Raw genomic sequence first — 23,287 nt, forward strand, 5'->3', positions numbered from 1 at the left:
CTTATAGTGAAATGTTAAATATTGTTTCAAATTTACAAATGTCGTTTTGACTTTAAATATGATTTTGACCATTTTTAATCTGATTTTGGTAAAATTTAAAACACGAAAACTCTAGTCATGCACGTTAACTTTCTAATCCAACTGAAATCAACTAGTTTGGATGTTGGGATAAAATTATGCATGAAAAACTTATATTTTGGATTTTAGATAACTCAAAACGTTAAAGTTGTTGGCACTGTTCATCAATTCATACAGATATTATTTAGCCGGCATCCAATCTCAGTGATTTAAGTTGAATTAGAAAGCTAACTCAAAGACCTACAATTTTCGTTGTTTAAATTTTTGCCAAATTCAAATAAAAAATTAGTCAAAATCACGTTTGAAGTCAAAATGATATTTTTAACTGAAACGACAATTATCACAATCGTTAGTGACACCTTAACAGAAAAACAACACAAAAATAACACTTTATCCGAATTTGAATAAATAAATTACAATATCTCGAATCAAATAGCAACACCAAAATTAAAGAATTGAAACAAGGGAATTAACAAAGATTAGGAGTAATGGAAGCCAACTAATTAAGCAAATTAATAAACACAAGCGTAGTTGCCCATTCACGAATACAATAAAAAGTAGTTGACTTGTGTGGCTCACCAAACCCCTACTCACCTAACCCCCTCTGTTTGACTCGCCCATCCGCCATCCCCCAATTTTCCGTTAAATCTAACGCCGTCAAATCACCCCCCCCCCCCCCCCCACACCCTTCCACCAAACACCTGTCCACACTATATAAATACCACGCGCCCTTTCATCTACATGTCAATTTAAAAGCCTCCCATCCCCATAAAACCCCCACCGCCACCACCGCCGCCGCCGCCGCCCATTTTCTTCATGATGGATCTTCTCCTACTCGAGAAGACCCTTCTCGGCCTGTTCGCCGCCATCGTCATCGCCGCCGTGGTGTCGAAGCTCCGCGGCAAGAAATTCAAGCTCCCGCCGGGGCCGATCCCGGTGCCGATCTTTGGCAACTGGCTGCAGGTCGGCGACGACCTGAACCACCGCAACCTGACGGAGTACGCCAAGAAGTTCGGCGACATCCTAATGCTCCGGATGGGGCAGCGCAACCTGGTGGTGGTCTCCTCGCCGGAGCTGGCGAAGGAGGTCCTCCACACGCAGGGCGTCGAGTTCGGCTCCCGCACCCGCAACGTGGTGTTCGACATCTTCACCGGCAAGGGCCAGGACATGGTGTTCACGGTGTACGGCGAGCACTGGCGGAAGATGCGGCGGATCATGACGGTGCCCTTCTTCACCAACAAGGTGGTCCAGCAGAACCGCCACGGCTGGGAGGCGGAGGCCGCCGCCGTGGTGGACGACGTCAGGAAGAACCCCGCCGCGGCGACGGAGGGGATCGTGCTCCGGCGGCGGCTGCAGCTGATGATGTACAACAACATGTACAGGATCATGTTCGACAGGCGGTTCGAGAGCGAAGAGGATCCCCTGTTCTTGAAACTGAAGGCGCTGAACGGAGAGAGGAGCCGATTGGCGCAGAGCTTCGAGTACAACTATGGCGATTTCATCCCGGTTTTGAGACCTTTCTTGAGAGGCTATCTCAAGATCTGTAAAGAGGTTAAGGAGAAGAGGATTAAGCTCTTCAAGGATTACTTCGTCGACGAGAGGAAGTAAGTTTACGCTTTCGTTTAATTCCGATCCTCTGCTTTTTTTTAGTGTTTGCAATCGATTATGCCGCTAACCGTAGTCAGTGGATTTGAAAAACGGAGCCATTTCCGGTAAAATGTTTCGATAACACACTACACTGCATTCTGCATTGTTGATAAATTAATAACCTCGCTTAAATAGTGTTCGGTAAAATGTTTTGATAACACACTACACTGCAGTCTGCATCGTCGATAAATTAATAACCTCGCTTAAATAGTGTTTTTTCCTGGTCCTGGCTCGGTGACAACATGTTAAATGATGAATACGGTAATTAAATATTTTGCTGAATTAACAGAATTTTGCTACTTAAGACACTATTAATTCATAGAGGTTTAACTGGAGGTGCAAAATTGACGTTTTGGGGAAATAGTTTTTGATGTCTAATTTGAATACTTGCGCGTAATTTTTGATTCGGACGCTAGAAGCTCGTGTTTCGCTTAATTTGTTACATTATTGTTAATCTAATTGGTGGTTTAATTTATTTGTTGCAGGAAACTTACGAGCACAAAGGGGACCGATAACGAAGGACTAAAATGCGCAATCGATCACATTCTAGAAGCACAACAGAAGGGAGAGATCAATGAAGACAATGTTCTTTACATTGTTGAGAACATTAACGTTGCCGGTACTTTTCTATCCTCTTTCTTTTCTTGTCTTAAAAAATGAATTAATTAGCCGCTCTCCGTATCTTGATGTTCGCCTACCTTCGGTGTTATATGCCGTAGTGTACATATGGATAATTAGATGCTACATCAATATCAATCGTAATGGATATCAACCGTAGATCTACACACTAATGTGTGCGGTTGAAATATACCATGTGTTAATAATTAGGTGTAACATCTAACTCCGACATATAGAGGTCGTTAAAACGAGGTAGTATGTAATATATTGTTGAAATGTATATTATAATTGATTAAGGTAACAAATTAGATGATTAGATGGTTCTTATCTACTATGAATAAATCATCTTTTTATCCATAAAAGTGACATGACGCTAACAACTTTTTTATCATTCTTGAGTCACCACCCACAGAAATATATGCACATCTTGCCCTACTCTTGGCTTTATATATATATATATATATATATATATATATATATATATATAAAGTGGAGTATCCTTAAAATAGTTTTTGTCCAAAAGTAGGTGTGGTGTAGTAGTAGGTATTAAAGATTTTCATATGGCCATCAGTTAAGATATCTTCTTTGGGGTATGACTTGTACTTTTGATTGGTTGTTGGCCTCCCACGTGACTTGTGTTTTAAGTTAGATTTTACACACCACACACCACACCTAACTCTCCTCAATTTTGACTTTTCCTCTTCACATCATTTGACTTTTTTTTTTTTTAATAGTAAAAAAGAAATATTTCCACTAAAAAGACAAATAAACACCACTTTGATGCCGCATAATTTTGAGTGTCCAAATATAAACAAATATTATTTTCATTATCAAATTCCTGATACTTTAATTTCCATTAAACAGCAATCGAAACAACCCTTTGGTCGATCGAGTGGGGAATCGCGGAACTAATCAACCACCCCGAGATCCAAAAGAAGCTACGTGACGAGATCGATACTCTAGTGGGGCCCGGAGTACAAATCACCGAGCCCGACACCTACAGGCTACCCTACCTCCAAGCCGTGATAAAAGAAACCCTGCGCCTCCGCATGGCAATCCCACTCCTCGTGCCCCACATGAACCTCCACGACGCCAAGCTGGCGGGCTACGACATCCCCGCGGAGAGCAAGATCCTGGTCAACGCATGGTTCCTTGCCAACGACGAGGCCCACTGGAAAAAGCCCGAAGAGTTCAGGCCCGAAAGATTCTTGGAGGAGGAATCTAACGTCGAGGCGAATGGGAATGACTTTAGGTATCTACCGTTTGGTGTGGGAAGGAGAAGCTGCCCCGGGATTATATTGGCTTTGCCTATACTTGGAATTACTTTGGGGCGTTTGGTCCAAAATTTCGAGATGTTGCCTCCACCGGGCGAGTCGAAGATCGATACTACTGGGAAGGCTGGGCAGTTTAGTCTTCAAATACTCAAGCACTCCACTATTGTTTTGAAGCCAAGATCCTTTTAATTTTTTTTTTTTTTTTTTTTTGTTTTATACATTTTCTTGTTGGTGTTAACAGTGGGTTGGAGGGATGCATGATTCAATGTTCTGTATTTGTTATTTGTTCTGTTATTTGTTTTTTTTGGGTTAGTGTGGATGAATATTTTGTATTTGTCAGTTACAATACATTTCTTTTTCTATCTTTTGCAATCTTTTTTTATGAAAATAACCATTGAAGTTGGCTCATCTGTTCAGACATAATAATAATGATCTATGCAGCATGGACAAGGAAACGGTGAAACGGGGAAACAACATATCAGAAAAAGGGGTTGCGGGAAACTTGGGGAAAACGTATAAATATTAAAAGTATAGATATATATACACATGGTATATAAACATTTATATAAGTTTTTATTTATATATAATTTTTTTTCTTATATTTTCAATTCATACAAACATATCCAAAAATTAATGTTATTATCAACTATCAATTTATAGTTGATTAAGAAATCATGTAATTAATTAGGGAAGTAACAAAAACATCTGAACTATTCAAACATATTTCTAAATTTTCAGAAATTGCACAATAATTCATAAGGTGTCCGGTTGGTGTTCTTGAGTGTCGGACACGAAACTGGTCCGAAACGCGAAAATGTTAAGAAGTTGAACTTTCCGTGCTATATAGCGTATGATACATATGGCTGAGTTTGGTAGGGCGATTATATCTAGCCCTCGAATTACTGTTATCACCAAAGTTCCGATATAGCAAAATTCATTATAACTACTATACCAAAAAATATTGGTATATACCGAATTTTAGGTAGGTGAGGTAGAGATTTTCTTGAATATTTTGCCTAACATTTTAGGTATGTTAATAGTTAGGGTAAATTACACCCACACCCCTGAGGTATGCTTAAATAACTATAAGGTCTCTATGGTATCGATAATTACACTCACCCCCCTGAAACATAGTTATAAACTCTAATGGGATAAGGCATTGGATACGTTATTACGATAGAGTTCTAACGGACTATTGATTTTAGGAAGTGGTGGATACGACAAAGAGTTATGGGTGATTTAAGTAATATTTCGGGAGGCATGTCACCTCATTACTCCACATAACTCTATGTTATCTCCACCACTAGCTAAAAGTAATAGTCCATTAGAACCCTATCGGAATAATCTATCCAATGCATTATCCCGTTAGAGTTTCTAACTACGTTTCAGGGGAGTGATTGTAATTATCGATACCATAGGGACCTTACAGTTATTTAAGCATGCCTCAGGGGTGTTGGTGTAATTTACCCTAATAGTTATTACTATTTTTACACCAAGGAGATTTTATTCTTTGACGTAACAACAACAAATGTTTTTTCTAGCAAAATGATTTAAATGAATGCCTTGATTTATGTCAATATCTATGTTATGAACAAAATAGTAATATCAAACATTATAATTGAATTACAAGATAAAGAAGACCATCATAATTGATGGGTCATTTTGGCAAGCTTCGACTGGGCCCAAGAAAGTGGGCCGGAGGAAGAAGCGCGAGTTGGAGTTGATGAGTTTTGTATGAATTGGCGGCCCAAAGGGGGCCTTATGATGGGCTTGGGAGCTCGCATAAGGGCTAGTTCTGGGAAAACTAGATGACAAGCTCGCCTCAATTAAAGTGATGAGCCCACCTCAGCTGAAGAACCCGTGCGACAAGGTCCGAACTGTATAGGAAGACTTGTAGAAGAATGAAATAAGATATTTTTTATAAGAAAAGAAGATAAAATCGGATAAGTTAAGAAGGAAAGTGTAATTTATAGATGATTGGCTAATTACACGCCTTTTGATAATAGGAGATACCTAGAATAATATGCCTATATAAACACTTGTAATAATCCTAATTAGGGTGTTTTACATCAATAATAGTTATCTCTTTGTAAACTCTCTCTACTTCTCTATTCTATATTCCGTCCGTTGTTTCACCGTTGCCGGTCTCTAATCTGACGGGTGTTGAACTTTCCGATGACTTAACGAGTAGGATTTAGAGTGCGGATTTCAAGCACAGTCAATTATATATTCATAAACTACTAACGTAGATGCTTTTTCCATTTCATTTCTTAAATTGGGTTTCAAATTAGCCTAATCAATGGCGAACCATAAGTAGAGTTAGGGGGGTCAACACAAGTTGGGCTTGGGGCCATCAACACCCCCACGGCCCACAAACATACAAAACAAAAAAAAAAAAAAAAGAAGCCCAAAAAAAAAAAAAAAAGAAAAAAAGAAAAAAAGAAGAAAAAAGAAAAAAAAAAAAGGAGATTGTGAAGTATTTAGTATATATAGTATTTAAATAAGCAAGAATATTATTGCAATAGAAGCTACTGTGAAGAACAGAAAGAAAAACATTTGCTGAAGAAAGTTAATCCATTCTCATAATGTACATACACATCACGCAATATTACAACACTCATTGGATGGTTATTGTTGTATCGGCTGTAAAAATCGATGAGTGAATGAATATATACGCCTCATTAGAAATCTCAAGTAGGAAAATTTTATGGGACAAAACCGGTCAAAAGGAAAAAAAGAAAATGTATAGCTCAAATTCAAGTCGCGTGCATAAACTGTCCCGTTAAAAATCTTTGTTGGAAAATTCAAGGAACAAAACTAGTCATAAGGGAAAAAGAATGCAGGTCACTATTACTCTCCTTAAAATGAGAAATGTAGTCTCCGATATGGATGTCAATCTTGCTTCGTATTAGTTTTTCTCATTCTAATACCGTACACTAATTTCTCAAATGTACAAGTCAATACGGATTTTGTAAACAAATCAGCAAGATTGTCACGTGGGCGAATTTGTTGGACATCAATCTCTCCATTCTTCTGAAGCTAATGTATATGAAAGAATTACTTTGGTGTTATACATGTTTGGTCCCATCATCCTTTAACCACATTACACGTATTACAACACTCCTCATTATATTAGACGAATCATTGTTGTATCAACTGTAAAATCGGATGAGTGAATACATACGCCTCATTAAAAACCTCAAGCCGGAAATTATTGGAACAACCTAGTTTACGGTACACACATTCTACATTTCCACTAAAAGTTATTATGATTTTAAAGGTAATTAAGAAAAAAACCTTAATGACGTCGAATCGAACAATTCATCGTTTCGTTTCAGATAGCTTGATCCCACTTCAATTATAGGGATTCAATAAAGAGTAAGGTAGTAATGAGAATCATGCTCGAAAGTCAGTGGAAAGAAGTTTAGATTGAACATGACATTTTGAAGTAATTAAAGGACTTAATATAAAAAGAATTCATCACATTTTTATTTTAAATTTCATAATTGGGGACTATAAGCTAATTTTCTATATCTTAACTTAAACTCAATAAGGGGTAAACAATGTCCCATGATGAGCGTTGCTGCATAGGACCACGACAAACAAAACAAAACGATGTTGCTTTTAGCTAGATAGATCGTTGTTGTTAATTTGATTTTGAGAAAGACAATTTTCCCGCCCTTATGAAAGTTATTATTGTACATATTCTATTTAATAATTTATTAATTCAAATTTTGAATTATATTTTTCCTATTTTTTCTGCATATTGGTTGTCAACCCTGTCTTCTCTCAATTCAATTTTCGAAATGTCGTATTCAAATTAGGGGAATACGATGGTGATTTTCACCGGGTGGCTCTTTTCTTGACATGTGTCCTTTTTTATTTATTTTATAATTATATTTCTAAAACCCATTGGGTCATAACTGAACCCGTAGTAAGAATCTTATTAATTAGGGTGTCTGGTTATATTCACCAGATGTAGCATAGAATAAACTGCAAATACTACCCCTGTGTTATCTCGAAATAGCAGAAACCCCCCTGTGATAAACAAACTAGCAAAAACCCCCCTGTGAAATTTAGTCAAAGGCAGAATCCCCCCTAGCTGATTTTTTAGACTTGAAATGACAAAATTGTCCCTCAAAATGTATTTATATATATACATATTATATGTATATTTATTCTTTTTAATTTGTTTGTTTAGAAATTAAAAAAAATAGTAAACAACTAAATTGATTATTTTTTAAATAAAATATTTATAAAATATAAGAATTTATTAATTGCAAGACACCAGGGGTATTTGTGTCTTTTTATATCAAGTCAACCCAAAAATAGTTCCATAGGGGGGTTTTTGCTATTTAAATAATTTCACAGGGGAGGTTTTTGCTAGTTTATTTATCACAGGGGGGTTTTTGCTATTTCGAGATTATACAGGGGTAGTTTTTGCAGTTTACTCAATTTCCCTCCCTTCAAATTAGGAGGAAGTAGAGCTTATATTTTGGAATTATATTTTTCCTTTTTCCTTTTTTTTTTTTTTTTTTTTCTTCTTCTAGGAATTGGTTGTCAACCCTATCCCTCTATATATTTTCTCAATTCAAATTTTATATCTTTTTCTTTTATAATTCTTAGAATTTACTTTCAATTCAACGAATCATTATCCTTCCAATTTCAAAAGGAAAATGATAAAAAAATTCAAAACAAGTTAGTACTCATGCCGGCCTGCGTTTTTTTATTAGCATTGCACCTCATGATTCACCCATCCTACATAGATGCTTGTAGTTTCAGTGCGGAAAAAAAAAGAGTTTTTTGTCCTGCAATATTTCTTTTATCAAATTTTTAGGGATAAATTACGGCCAATCTTTTGAGATAATGTTGAATTGCGAAAAAACTTTTTTATTTGGATATTTACAACCATCCTCTGAACTGGTGTCAAATTCAATATAATCTTCTAAATTATACTCTTTGGAATGTTTAGTTGACCACTCATTTTGTGAAAAAATGCAGTTTCTGATACACCATAATCTGATAATTACAAGCCAAGAGACATATCTTATGATCATTTTGTTCAAAATGTGAAGCTCGAATGCGGTTAACGGGTACAAACTGGAGAATATTCCACATAATTTAGAATATTCCACTAAATTTAGAAGATTCCACTAAATTTAACACCGCAAGGATGGACGTGTAAGAAGATTTATAGTTGAGATGTGATTGTAATTACTTAAATATGCGGGGGTTTTTTCTTCCGTAAATTGACCTCACCTCAGAGGGTGGCGGTAACTTACTCATTTTTTTTAATCCTAGTTTCCTTTTTCTTATTCCATTGACAACAAAAATTGAGTTGTTTTGATTTTAATCATTAATGTCATATTTTTTTGGGATAATTAGAGTTAGCATCAAATTACGAAAATTCCCCTCATGTTTGGGTAATTACAGTCACCTCTCAACTATGTATTATCTTACGAAAATACCCTTCAGAGGTAAATTTAGGGATGTTAAATCGTAAAACCGAACCAAAATTTCGGTACGCCAACATTTCATACCGTTTACCGAACTGAATATACGATCTGGTTCGGTAAATAACCAAATTACATAAATTTTATGTAAAAATATTTAAAATGAGGGAATGACTGTAATTACACAAACAAGAGGGATTTTTTTTCTTCATAATTTGATCATATCTCAAGGGTGGCCGTAATATGCCTTATTTTTTTTTATATTTTGTAGTGCTAAATTCGAGTCCGGACACCAGAAGAGAGAGAAAAAAAAATAGAAGCTTGACTTCAGATAAATTACATATTACAGAGAAAGATATATATTACAAAAAATAGAAGCTTAGCTTGGTTTGGATCCATTTGAAAACATATTACACATAAGCTTGAATTTACAAACTTGATTGATAATTATGCATCTTAGATCAGAAGAAAGATTATATTTTAATGATTATTGAACATATCGTGATTCATGTCACAATTTCATTTAAATAAAAGGCAACATATAAACCAATTGTACTGCATAATGCATACGAATAAATGCAGACTGTGTGTGCTGTATTTAATATTGCTGCTGCTGCATCTTATAATCTAGCTAATTTAAAACCGGCCCCCCCTACTTAAATAGTTTGACATGGGTACATGCATGCCAGTTTCTTTTCAAATATTTTAAAACACTTTATATATATATAAAAAAAAAAAGAATCTATAAATAGGTTAGCCATGGAGAACAACTTCATCAAACCACAACTCCCACTACTAGCTAATTAATTACTCCTCCCATGGATTTTCTTCTCCTCCTCCAAAAATCCCTCGTCGCCCTCTTCGCCGCCGTGGCCGCCGCCATAGTGGTCTCGAAGCTCCGCGGCAAACGCCTGAATCTGCCGCCGGGCCCCTTCAAGTACCCGATATTCGGGAGCTGGTTGCAAGTCGGCAACAGCTTGGACCACCACGACTTCATCAAATACGCCAAGAAGTTCGGCCACCTCTTCCTCCTCAAGATGGGGCAACGCCACATCGCCGTCATATCCTCGCCGGAGCTGGCGAAGGAGGTCCTCCTCACTCAGGGGAAGGCGTTCGGTTCCCGATCGAGGAACATCGTCTTCGACATCTTCACCGGCAAAGGGCAGGACATGATCTTCACCGACTACGGCGACCACTGGCGGAAGATGCGGCGGATCGTGACCGTGCCCTTCTTCACCAACAAGGTGGTCCACCAGTACCACGGCGACTGGGAGGCGGAGGCCGCGGAGGTGGTGGACCACGTGAGGAGCAACATTGTCGCGGCCGCGGCGGAAGGGGTTGTGCTGAGGCGGCGGCTCGAGCTCATGATATACAACAACGTGTACAAGATCATGTTCGATAAGAAGTTCGAGAGCGAAGAGGATCCGTTGTACGTTAAGCTCAAGAGTGTGAATGGTGAGAGGAGTAGATTGGGGCAGAGCCTCGAGTACAATTTCGGCGATTTTGTGCCGATTTTGAGGCCTTTCTTGAAAGGCTACTTGGAAAAATGCAAGGAGGTAACTAGGAGGAGGTTGAACTTGTACAAGGACTCTTTTGTTGAAGAAAGGAGGTAAGTGATGATCTATTTTCCCCTCTCCTTTATTTCATTGTATGTGTATTGCGTGATTCTTGATACATCATGTGCTTCTTTACGTTTTCGTGTCAGAAACTCGAAGACACTTGTCGCACACCTTATGGACCATTTTGCAATTTCTAAAAAGTTAGAAACATATTTGAATAGCAAATTTTCAAATTTTTTTTGTTGCCTCCGTAATTATTTACATAATTTATTGATCAATTGCAAATTGATAGTTGATTGCAAAATATATTTTGAATATATTTGCATGAAAATATATAAGTTATATATGAATAAAAAATTGGGTAAATTACAAAAATCCCCTAACTTAGGTTAAATAATGAAAAACACCCTCACTTATTCGTAATTATCAAAAAAAACCCGAGGTTTGTCTTACACCAACCCCTTACAGTGTGACTTTTCACGAATTTTGTTTGATTCCAGGGAATACACAATTTCAGATATTTTCTTTTATTTCTCACCTATTTAAAAGAAGGTATAATAAACTGTATACATTTTCTGTTAAAAAACTCGATCAACAGTTAATCGGAGGGGGATTGTGGTTATTACGGATATGTGAGGGTATTTTTCGTTATTTAGCCTAAGTTCAGGGGTTCGTAATTTACCCTAAAAACTTGACATGCCGTTTCCTCTGTTTCCCCGCGCCGCTTCCGTGTCCGTGCTATGTATGACTTGGGTAGAATGTGTATGATATGTGAGTTGTGTGATTTCTGACTGCAGGAAGATTGCATTAGTAGAGGAGAAAGACAAAAATCGCGTCAAATGTGGGATAGACCATTTTCTCGTATCTCAACAGAATGGAGAGATCAATGAAGACAATGTTCTTTATATCGTTGAGAACATGAATGTCGCGGGTATATGCGTTGCGACTTTGTTTCTTTAAACTCGTATCGTCGTAATTGTTATGGCACTAATGCTACTTTTCGTCTTTATCAGCAATAGAGACTACCGTTTGGGCACTTGAATGGGCCATCGCGGAACTCATCAACAACCCCGAGACACAAAAAAAGCTTCGGGCCGAGCTGGACGCAGTGCTAGGCCCGAATAAGCAAGTGACAGAGCCCGACACTCACAAACTCCCGTACCTCCAAGCTGTGATAAAAGAAACCCTTCGCCTAAGAATGGTGGTTCCTTGCTTGGTCCCACACATGAACCTCGACAAAGCCAATCTCGGTGGCTACGAGATCCCTGCAGAGAGTAGGATTTTCGTCAACGCATGGTGGCTAGCCAATGACCCAGCCCGTTGGAAAAAGCCCGAAGAGTTTAGGCCCGAAAGATTCTTGGAAGAGGAATCCAATGTCGAAGCTAACGGGAATGACATCAAGTACATTCCATTCGGAGTTGGGCGGAGGAGCTGCCCGGGGATTATAATGGCGATACCTATTATGGGCATCACTTTGGGCAGGCTAGTGCAGAATTTCGAGCTTTTTCCTCCACCCGGGCAGTCGAGGATTGACACGGCTGAGAATAACGGGCAGTTCGCTACCCGGATGTCGAAACAATCCATCATTGTCTTGAAGCCAAGAAATATTGCTTGAAGTTTTAGTTTCTTTTTAAACTTCTATGTAATGCATGAATATAATAAGGTTGGTGCAAGCATGCCGGCGTGACATTGATTTGGTCCGCGGTTGCACCAATCAAGTGTAGCATCTAATTTCCCGGTCAAGTGTGTGCTGATGTAACGTCATCGTTATGTACTATATTTTGTTTTTTGGTTATGTTTATATATAATAGAAATAAAACGTGGTTAACTCTTTTTGCATATTTTCATAGATAAATTGTACAAGTGATCGAATCATGTTCGTGCATATCATATATATATATATAGGGAGTTGTTTCTTTTTTCCCAATTAAATAAACTAAACTGATTGTCCATGCACTATTTAGAACTTACAAGCACTTCTGTTTTATATCATTTTTTTCAAACTACAAACTTAATTTCTCTCAAACTCTCTCAAGCTTTTGGAGACACATTCTTAGATCCTAACCGAGACGACAACATAATGGAGGAAATTTTTTACGTTTTTATGATTGTTTTGTTACGTAAAGTACGAATATGGAAAAAAAACATGTTTGGCGGAGCTCGCTTGGTTCTATACGAACTCAGTGGACTGAGTGAGTTCGCGTAGAACCACGCAAGCTCATGAGTTTGAGTATGTTTTTCAATTTTTTTTAAACTGAATTATTGCATATTTTTTGGAAAAAAAAAGGCATGAGTTCGTGGGATTCAAGGTGAACCGGTGGGCTGTGTTCGCATAAAACACCACAAACTCAATTTACCGAGTTCGCCTAGAAACATAGGAACGCATGCGTTTTTTTTTGGGTGTTTGCATGAAAACGGGCGAACAAGTGTACTGAGTTCGCGTGGCGTGCCTACACGCGAACTCATACACTTGTGTTCGCCCGTTTCACATGAACTTTTTTTTTTTTTATATATTTTATTTTTTTAATTTTTTTTTGGCAATACTAATGTGGTTTAATAGATGGCGGGAGATAGAGGAAAAAGTTTAACGAGTCAGGTTGCTGGAGAATGTAAGAGTTTGATAAAAAAATTGGGTGCGAAGTTGAACAATCCGGATGATTGGGATTTGGGTCGCATAAAAAAATCAAGAATTTTTTGCATCCGATCGTAGAAGGAAAGCGATGACGAGAGAAGAAGTGAGAGCGATAGAAGCAGTGAGAAGAAACTATTGCAGTGGGAGCCTGGCCTTCTCTATCTATTCCGATGATATTCAAGTCGGTTCGCCATTTGGAGGCCACCTCGGAATTTGAGAGGGAATACGTAATAATTAGAGTGTCCTCAATGTGGTTAAATTGAGATAAATAAATTGGCACCTCGGTGCACATGCAACGAGAAGGTTACCTCAGCCTATGGAGACGAGGAATAAATAAGGGAAGCTTCCAGAAGGTACAATGATGGGCTCTAGGCCCAAGAAGTCGTGGAGAAAAAAAACACATACATTGTACACATTTTTACAGTTTATTCCATCCGATTAACTAACTTGATCGCTGGAGCATTTTCCGCCGGGAAACTCCCTCCCGGTGTCACAGGTACTTCCTTTCGGTGACGTCAAGAAGGACCCATCTTCATCCATTTTCCAAAAGCGACTGAAACGGGGCGGATCACAGATAAAGCATCATTTGGAGTCCTTATAGCTGAGTGTTTATGTATTTGTAGCTCTTTTAGTTCATGTAATTTTTCTTTTGTCAAGCGTTTTTGGGAAATCTTCTTGCCCACGCTATTGCCACGACCTCTGAATTTGGATGTAATGATGGTGTAGTATTACCCTCGAGTATGGCTTATATAGCCTAATAAAATCTAAGTTTTTTTCTCAAAAAAAAAAAAAAAACCATGAGTGTAAAATTAGTATCTTTTACAGAATATTCCAAGAAATAAATGAAAAATTCCATCAAAATACACTCCGCAATGGAACAACGTAAGACGATAACAAAATTCAGAGGACTTTTGGTAATTAATTATAAATAGTTGAGGGTTGTCTTTGCAATTTTATCTTAGTTAAGGATTTTCTCTATATTCGTCCATATTGTAATGCTATTTGCAAAGTCTATCTGTAGAATGTAGATTGATGTGTGGTGAATACTATATTCAAAATTCAACTCGAAAACTTTACACGAAAACTGCAATTTCTAAAAAAAACTATTTTTTTCTCCTTTTTCTTCATCTACTCTGCGCGAGCCGTCGGGGAGTGGCTGTTTGATGGCGGTGGAGAGAATTTGAAAGGTGGGAGAGAAACAATGGTGGTGGAGAAGAAATAAGAAATGTGAAGTTGAAAACATGGAAATAAAGTTGGGAGAATGACTTGGGCATAAGGTTATCTTGTCGAGGTTATTTTTGTTTTATCACACTAGTTCACGGAAATCTCACCAATTTAAAATAAGATTTGAATGTGTGAAGAAAAACATTACAATTATTGAAATACTAAATTCCGCACTGAAATTACTGAATCATGCACACAATTAAAAATATTTTTCTCTCTAAACTTTTCCACTCAAAATCCGTTTCTCTTTTCTCCTTCCCCACCTCTTTCTATTTTCCTTTATAGCTGTTATCGAATTTTAATTTTTTAAGAAACAAAGTCTGTATTCTTTAGGGGTAATTTAGTCTTTTCCAGTTTTATGTGTCTAATTTCATATCATAAGGGGGTCATGTGCAAAATCTCAAAACCACAATGGAGTTATGTGCCTAATTTCATACCATAAGGGGGTCATGTGCAAAATATCCAAACCACAAGGAGATTATGAGCCTAATTTCATACTATAAGAGGTTTATATGCAAAATGTCCAAACTATAAGACGTTAAGTGCTATTTACCCAAAATAAAATGATGTGATTGTTTAGTCTGCAACTGTAGTTTAAAATAGGGAGAATGGTAGAGTCTCACCTACCAACCAATACATGCTCAAACGAATATATATTTTAGCATACATGTAGTATTATTATTAATTATAAATCCATGATATAACAACTTAAATAAAAAAGGGACATCTTTAAACAGAAAATAAATAAGAGAACCACTACATCCACTAAGGCCTCGTTTGGTTATCAAGATAAGATAATTCTCCCCATAAAACAATAGTACATTATAAGATGTTTGTTATGAAATTTTGAATTTTTTGTCTACTCATTATTTAAAAGTGTTTGATGTTTGGTTTCCTTAATATCAACCAAATTACATGAATATGACCGAATTACCCTTTCTTATTGTACATAGTTTTTTTTTCTTTTTCTTTTTAATGTTTATATTTTGTTACTTTTTAGTTTTTTTCGAAAAAAATAGCATTGTTATTAATTTGTCAAATTCTCTGTCTTCTTCAATTTTCCAGATTTAATTTTCAAAAAAAAAAATATATTTTATTTTTTCCAAAAAAAATATTTTTGATTTTTTTAAAAAATGAAATTCGAACTTTTTTTTGAAAAAAAATATTTTTTATTATATTTATTATATTTTTCGATTTCTTTTCACAAAAAAATAATTTGAAAAAAATAATACTTTTTTAGAAAAAAAAATATATTTTTCCATTTTTTTTACAAAACTTGTTTTTTTTTTGAAATACTTTTCGGAAAAACATATTTTTTTCGATTTTTCTTTTTTTATTTTTTGAAACTTTTTTTTGAATTTTATTTATTTTTATTTTATATTAATTGTTTTCTTTAAAAAAAAATTAATTGAATTATGTCATTGTGATAAAGAGATGAAAACTAGAAGAACAATTTTGTCATTAACATATCTAAACATAGTACAATAATTTTATTGGACCTCTCAAGGTCCAATTAATTATCTCTCAATTTGCCAAAATAAGTCATGACAAAATTATTTTGGCGGATCGACTCGGAAAATAATAGGGCTAACCAAATATCAAACTAAATATTCCTATTTAGTTAATCTTGGCTAATCTTGCCATCCAAACATGGTCTAACTATTCTACCTAACCACTATTGATATGCCTAATTCGACCGACCCAATGGACCTACGATTTATTTATCTACTGAACCACAAGTCCAATTTAGAAGACAGAAGCCCAATCACCTTGAAATAAGATTTGGGCCAAATAAACTAACTCCAACCAATTTAAGGATCTAATTCATATATAAATTATTGACAACAAATTACGAATGCACATGAATCCCGTGGTACAAATGCACGTGAATTCCGTGGTAATGGGTTCGAAGGAATATACGATCATCATGCATGTATTGACTTGCATCACAAATAAATTGAATTAAAATAAACATCAGTCAGATAATAATACACATAAACCTTTATATCTATTATTATTGCTTTTACTTCCCACCGACACATTCAATCAATCTGCTAATACTTACAACCTATATATATATATATATCTAAAATCACTAGGGGTGGAAATTGGAACGGAATTTCCAAATTCCGCCAATTCCGATCCGAAAATATCCGAATTTGGAACACTTTTTTTCATTCCGAATTCTGATATTTCGATTTCCGATTATTTTTGGAACGGAATTGGAATTACATATAAAATTATTGGAAATTCCGATTTCCGATCCGATTTTATTTCCGAATATATATATATATATATATATATATATATATATATATATATATATATATATATATATATATATATATATATATTTGTATTTTTATAATATAATTTATGATATATATTGTATTTTTGAATTGTTTTTCTATTCATGTTTTGCAAGAATTATGTTTGCTTTGTTAAATTGATTATGTTGTTTTTACAAGAGTTAAATTTTACCTTATTGACCTTTATTTTGGATTCTTGTCTTTTGCCGGAAAATTACGAAAATATTAGAAAATTTCTAAAAATTACTATTATTTCCGATTTTGGAACAAAAAATTTAGAATTAATGTAATTTCCGAAAATTCCGAAATTCCGCCGGTTACGAGGTATTCCGAAATTGGAACGGATTTTGAAATTTCGATTTATTTGGAACGGAAATTGGAACCCATTTTTAACTTCCGAAAAAAATTGGAAATTTTCCGAAAAAGGCATTTCCGATCCATTCCGTCCGATTCCCACCCCTAAAAATCACATGTATTCAAACGAGAACCACAAACCCTTTATACGATTGATTTAGCCCACACAACATAGAAATTGAAAGATATGCCAAATTAATTATTATTATCAAAAATATCAATCAATATAGCAGTTTATTGTGTATTGATTATTTACTTGATGTATACAATAATACAACGAAAATTTAGTTGAGAGTTCCAAAAAAATATTAGCATTTATCTATTGTATATAATAATACAAGAAAAAATTAGTTGGGGTCTCTAAAAAATATTATTTATAGCTATAAGGATACGTATATTTTGCCATTTTGGTAAAAGTTCATGTGCGTTCCCCCTCTAATGGAATCGTTTAGGAAAACTAACAGTAACGGCGATGCGCTGATCAGCACAGCTTAGTTATATTATTAATAAGCAACAACTTAGTTATATGAATAAGCAACAACTTAGTTAAATAAACTGAACATTAAATTAAAACGAGAATGGATACTTCTCACAACGTATACATAACTTACACAGACAGTTTATAAAACTTATTTATAGAGTTTAGTTATATTAATGAGCAAAGTGTTACATAATACTTTAAGAAGGTAAGTATTACATATGCTATACTCTATACTAAGGGTGCAAAGTGTATTTAACCCTAAGGATAATATCGTCTACCATCGTCCATTTACTTATATTTTATAAATTAAACCTGAAATAAAAAAATATTTCATCAGATTCAAATCGTAATGGATTAACAGTCTAACACATGTAACACGACAACAAAATAATTCAATTCTAAGGGTTTTTGGTAATTATGAATACTTGAGGGGTTATTTTCGTAATTTGACTTTAGTTCATGAATTATTTTCTCTATTTTTACCCATTATTAAGTGATGGCTACCTTCAATGCAAACTCCATGTCACTAGACCAAAACACGACACTGGCGACGAAAAATTGCGACGAAAATGACTCAGTTGCGACGAAAATCGCATGTTTGCGACGCAAAATATTCGTCGCAATGATGGTCCAAAATCGTTGCTCTGTGTCTCGTCGCAAATACTGCGACGAAATTGTTTTCCGTCGCTCCGTATGCGACGAAACGGTTAAATCGTCGCAATATTTAGATTTTCCTAGAATATTCATTTTATTTTCTATTGCGACGATACATACTCTTTTCGTCGCAATATATTGCGACTTTAAAGTCATAATCGTCGCAAATAATTTAGATGTTTTTGCGTCAAAATATTTGATTTCGTCGATACACTAAAGTCAATTTGCGACGATAGTGGATCCATAATTCGTCGCATATCTGTAGCTATTGCGTCGAAATATATTTGGTCCCAAAATAAATATTTTTTCTTTTGCGACGATTTCAATTTTTAGTCGCAACTGCAACTGCTTTTTTTTTCTTAAATTAGATTTTTTTTTCTAATAAAAAATTAAATATGTACATCAATTGCAATAAATAAAATTAGCTATTACATCAAATATCAAAACACATTAAAAATTATGTCTTACATTAAAAGTAAATATTAAGGTAACACACAAATATGAATTCAAAAAATACATAAACTCAAAATAAAGTCGTACATAAGAAAAAAAAATTAAGTCGCACACAAACATGAATCCAAGTAAGACAAACAAGAATTAATCCTTGTTTTGCGCCCACACGTTTAATCCCAACTCCTTTAGACTTTACCAACACTCTTTCATAATCTAATGAGTTGGCCGTACTTTCGTCACTTCCACCAAGTTACGCTCTTCATAAACTTTCTCCAATTCAACCTAAACAACTTAAGTGCACAAGTTAAACCCAAATTTCGGCGGCATAACGACTAAAATACAAACATACAAAAAAATACCCGTATCAATATACAATAACCAATATATCCAAAAAATACATAAATCCATATATATCAACTACTAATTCAACATATCAATATTGTGCTTGCATATCAACATATCAATGTACAATCAAATAATAGATCGGAACTACGCCATTAATACATAAATTTTGAAATAAATCCCAACTTAGCATTCAACAATAAGAGCAAACATGGATAATTGAGATACTAAAATTGAAGTATTAAAAATATTGTGCTTACAGAAATAGGAAGTTGGTCGGGAGTTGCAACTTTTAGATTATATTCGTCGCAATTGTGTTTTAAATTTATATAAAATATTGATTATCGGATGCGACGTTTTAATTTTCGACGCCTGAGTTCTTCAATTTAATACTTATACGACGTTACTTTATGAATCGTCGCAAACATATAATTACAAAATTAATATTTTAATCTATTTCGTGCGACGATTCTATGTTTCGTCGCAATCGTATTTTTTATTTATCTAAAATTTTGATTTTAATATGCGACGTATTCATTTTCGACACAAGAATTTCTGAATTGGGAAGATATGCGACGTTACTGTCGAAATCGTCGCAAACTTATGCTTAATAAAATAAAATTTTAATCTTCTCTCTGCAACGATTATCTAGTTTCGTCGCAATCGTGTCAAAAATTAATTTTACGGAGCAACTTGCGACGTATTTCTAGTTTCGTCGCAATTATTTAATTTTATAAATGTTGAAATCTTATTTATTGCGTCGTTTTGATTATTATCGTCGCAACTGATGTATGTAATTTTTTTGTTATTAACTGTTGCGACGATTTTTAATTTTCGTCGTTCAATTGCGACGATTACGGAGAATCGTCGCATATGTTTGAAGTTAAATTGGATCTTAAACTGATTGCGACGTTTTGGGTACAATAACGTCGCAATACTGCGACGAAACATGAATCGTCGCAAATAAAATCGTCGCCAGAGTGCAATTTTGGCCTAGTGTGTATAGAGAAAAATAATAAATAAGACAGTTGTATTGATTAATTATTGTGTCGGGTACAATAATATATATTATGTCGAAATCAGATTATTATATGTACCTACCCGTCTTGAAATTATGGGAAATCTGATTAGTATTAATAATAGTTCTGAAGGGAGAAAATCTTCTCACTCTCACAACCACCATCTTCTTATCTTTTATAAATTAAATTAAACCCCTACTTGGTAAGTCGACGACTATGGACGACGACGATCAGCTCGAAAAACTCGAGCAGCGAACAAACTGGGACGGCTGGCGGATCGTCAAATACCAAGGGTTTTGGTGCCCGCTGCCTTTTTTCCGAGCAGCGCTATCCGCTCAAAAGTACTTCAAAGCAAAAGATTCCGACATTATACTTTCGTCACTTCCTAAATCTGGAACCACCTGGTTGAAAGCCCTCGCTTTTTCCGTCGCTAATCGCAGTACTTACATGAGCAACATCGATACTACTCAAATTAGCCCTTTGCTCACTAGCAATCCTCACAAAGTCGTCCCTCATCTCGAGCTAAACCTTTATCTAAACCAAGAAAATCCCGATCTCGAACAAACTAGCGCTCCGAGGATCTTTTCGACACACATGCCTTTCCATGCCCTCCCCAATTCCATCCCTAAATCCGGGTGCAAGATTATCTACATCTGCAGAAACCCTATGGACCAGTTCATCTCGTTCCGCCATTTCTCGCTCGACAACAAGTTCGGAGAAGAAGATCGCCATGGGGGCCCTGTTGAGTTGGACGAGGCTTTCGACATGTTCTGCGACGGGGTCCATCTGTACGGCCCGTTTTACGAGCATATAACTGGATACTGGGATGCGCACTTGAAGAATCCCGACAAGGTGTTGTTCCTCAAGTACGAGGATTTGAAAGACGACATCGGCCTTCATGTAAGGAAGATTGCCGAGTTTATGGGGTGCCCTTTCTCTCAGGAGGAAGAAGAACGGGGTTTGGTGGAGGAAATATGTAGGGTTTGCAGCTTCGATAACCTCAAGAATTTGGAGGTGAACAAGAGTGGGTCTTTTAATGGTAGAGTGAAGAACAGTTCATTCTTTAGGAAAGGAGAAGTTGGTGATTGGGCGAATCATCTTACTCCCGCCATGGCTGAAAGAATGGACAAGTTGATCAACACTAAACTTGAGGGCTCTGGTTTAACACTACGTACACATCAACACCAAAAAGCTACCTGAAGATGAAGATGAAGATGAAGATTAATTAATTAAGCTACTATATATATTGAACTATATGCTTTTAATTCTCTCTATCATGTATTGTAATTTACAGTGTTGTTTGTATTTATGTTTTCAGTGTGTGTGTGTGTGTTCATTACAAATAAACGAACCCTATATATCATGGGTTCTTTCTTGTTTCCGGATTCAATATGTTGAACTATAGTTTTTACTAGTCCCAATCTTTTAGGCTCTGACTCGTTTGCGTAAAATAAGTGGTAAAAAGGTGAAAAAACTAAGTAAAATGTTTTACTTGTTTGGTTGAGAGGTAAAATGGTATGTAGTGTAAATTGGGGAAAAAGGTGAAAATATTTTGAACTTAAAATAAGGAAAAGTCGTTTTCCTAAAAAAAATTGAAGAAAAGACAATGTAAAATTTCATCGGCTCTCTCAGACTCCCGATACCCCATCCCTATCCCTGCATGGCTGCATCTACTATCATTGCCCTCCGCCGCCGATGCCGCCACTAACTCCACTCGAGGAACCAAAAAGGACAATAAGCTTGCCAAACCACCGCCACAAGTCATCCACCGGAGAAACTAGAAAGCAACCAAGACGATAACCACCATCCCCTCACCACTTCACCTAATTCAGCAAGTATTTGAGATAATTTTTGTTTTTAAATTTAATTTATTTTTTAATAATGATTTATTGTTATTTTTATTTTACTTGACATTTTCTTCATCAATTTTTCTAGGACCTAAACAAAATCAAGGAAGGGGATTTTTGAGAAAGTCATTTTCATCACCATTTTGCTTAGGTTCCAAACACAATTGGATTTTTAAAAGTTATTGATTTTTTTTTTTCCTTTGCATTTTCATTTTCATTATTTTGAAATTCATAAACTATTCAGAGCCTTAATTTCGTTAAAATTAAGAATATTAATGACCGTAATAATAGTAATAAAAGGGGTTCTTATCAATAAGTCCCTGACCAACCATCTTTGTTATTCTAGGTTCATGGGTTATATTTCTTTCGCCAATAAGTTAATCTCTTTAATATGTATTATAAATAAAGACAAAATTAATGTATATGACAAAATTACCCCCAAACCTTTAAATCTAATTCCTAGTTGTAACCCCAATTTAATTTCAATTTCGCATAAATCCCCCATATATTGAAAAAAATCATGCACCAAACTCCCTTGTGTTATGAAAAACTTGCATGCAATCTCCTAAATAGTTAACGGTGTTAATTGTTAACGAAATGGGATATTTCATACAAGGTAGAATAAAACAAAGTGGGATTCCACGCAATAAAATTAAGACAGAGAAATTTTGTGCATGTTTTTCATAACACGAGGGATTTTTATGCAGTTTACCCAGTATTATAAGAATAAAAATGAAGATATGAGAGCTCTTCCCTTTCATATATGAACTGATCTCGCAATGGTCAATTCATACACCTATTGCCCAGATCTTCTGGATTGAATTCCTAACAAGACTCAAGACATAGAAACCAAGTTCTTAGTACAAAAGAATATAAACAGACTCAGATAATGTAGTGAATACAAAAAAACATAGCAATATAATGTATTTTTCTGGTTGTGTTCAACATTCTTCACAGTACTCAATATCTATCAGCTCTCAATTATGGTTCGCCGGAACGTCGCGGTCGGTCGTCGCGGACATCGCCGTTCTAGTTCCATTGCAATGTCACGGCTGCGTCGCGACCGGAACGGACAAATTATAATTAAAATGCGAAAAATTAGAATTAATGTCAAATAAATTTTTAGTATTAATATTATAGTAGAATAATATACAAGCTATCCTTAAAACTCCTATTTTAATTTTAGAACAAGTTTTAAAACCTTGAGAAGTAGAATTAAGGGTGAAAATGTAAGTTATGAAATTATCTCTTTACTTTAAGAGAAATAAAAAAAAATATGACTAAATTGCAAATTTTGAAAACTTAAAAAACCTACTCATAAATTTAGGGCTGGCAATCGGGCC

General features: G+C 35.5%; 3 protein-coding genes across 3 annotated transcripts; all 3 read left to right on the forward strand.

Annotated features, from left to right (window-relative positions):
- The first annotated feature begins 762 nt into the window (after window positions 1–762).
- On the forward strand, window positions 763–3,979 carry C4H (cinnamate-4-hydroxylase). The gene is made up of 3 exons (XM_012982644.2): window positions 763–1,682; window positions 2,211–2,344; window positions 3,208–3,979. Exons 1-3 carry the CDS (start codon window positions 895–897, stop codon window positions 3,804–3,806), a joined length of 1,521 nt encoding a protein of 506 aa, XP_012838098.2. The 5' UTR covers window positions 763–894; the 3' UTR covers window positions 3,807–3,979.
- A 5,648-nt stretch (window positions 3,980–9,627) lies between these two features.
- LOC105958638 (trans-cinnamate 4-monooxygenase) lies at window positions 9,628–12,468 on the forward strand. The gene is made up of 3 exons (XM_012982645.2): window positions 9,628–10,679; window positions 11,427–11,560; window positions 11,643–12,468. The coding sequence occupies exons 1-3, from the start codon at window positions 9,889–9,891 to the stop codon at window positions 12,242–12,244; spliced, it is 1,527 nt and encodes a 508-aa protein (XP_012838099.2). The 5' UTR covers window positions 9,628–9,888; the 3' UTR covers window positions 12,245–12,468.
- A 7,735-nt stretch (window positions 12,469–20,203) lies between these two features.
- Window positions 20,204–21,487, forward strand: LOC105958612 (cytosolic sulfotransferase 15). The gene has a single exon (XM_012982612.2). The coding sequence runs from the start codon at window positions 20,314–20,316 to the stop codon at window positions 21,295–21,297; it is 984 nt and encodes a 327-aa protein (XP_012838066.1). The 5' UTR covers window positions 20,204–20,313; the 3' UTR covers window positions 21,298–21,487.
- The last annotated feature ends 1,800 nt before the right edge of the window (window positions 21,488–23,287 follow it).

Source organism: Erythranthe guttata, chromosome 14 (assembly GCF_056151865.1).
Source record: "Erythranthe guttata isolate IM_541 chromosome 14, IM_541, whole genome shotgun sequence".
In the NCBI taxonomy this organism is placed as follows: domain Eukaryota; kingdom Viridiplantae; phylum Streptophyta; class Magnoliopsida; order Lamiales; family Phrymaceae; genus Erythranthe; species Erythranthe guttata.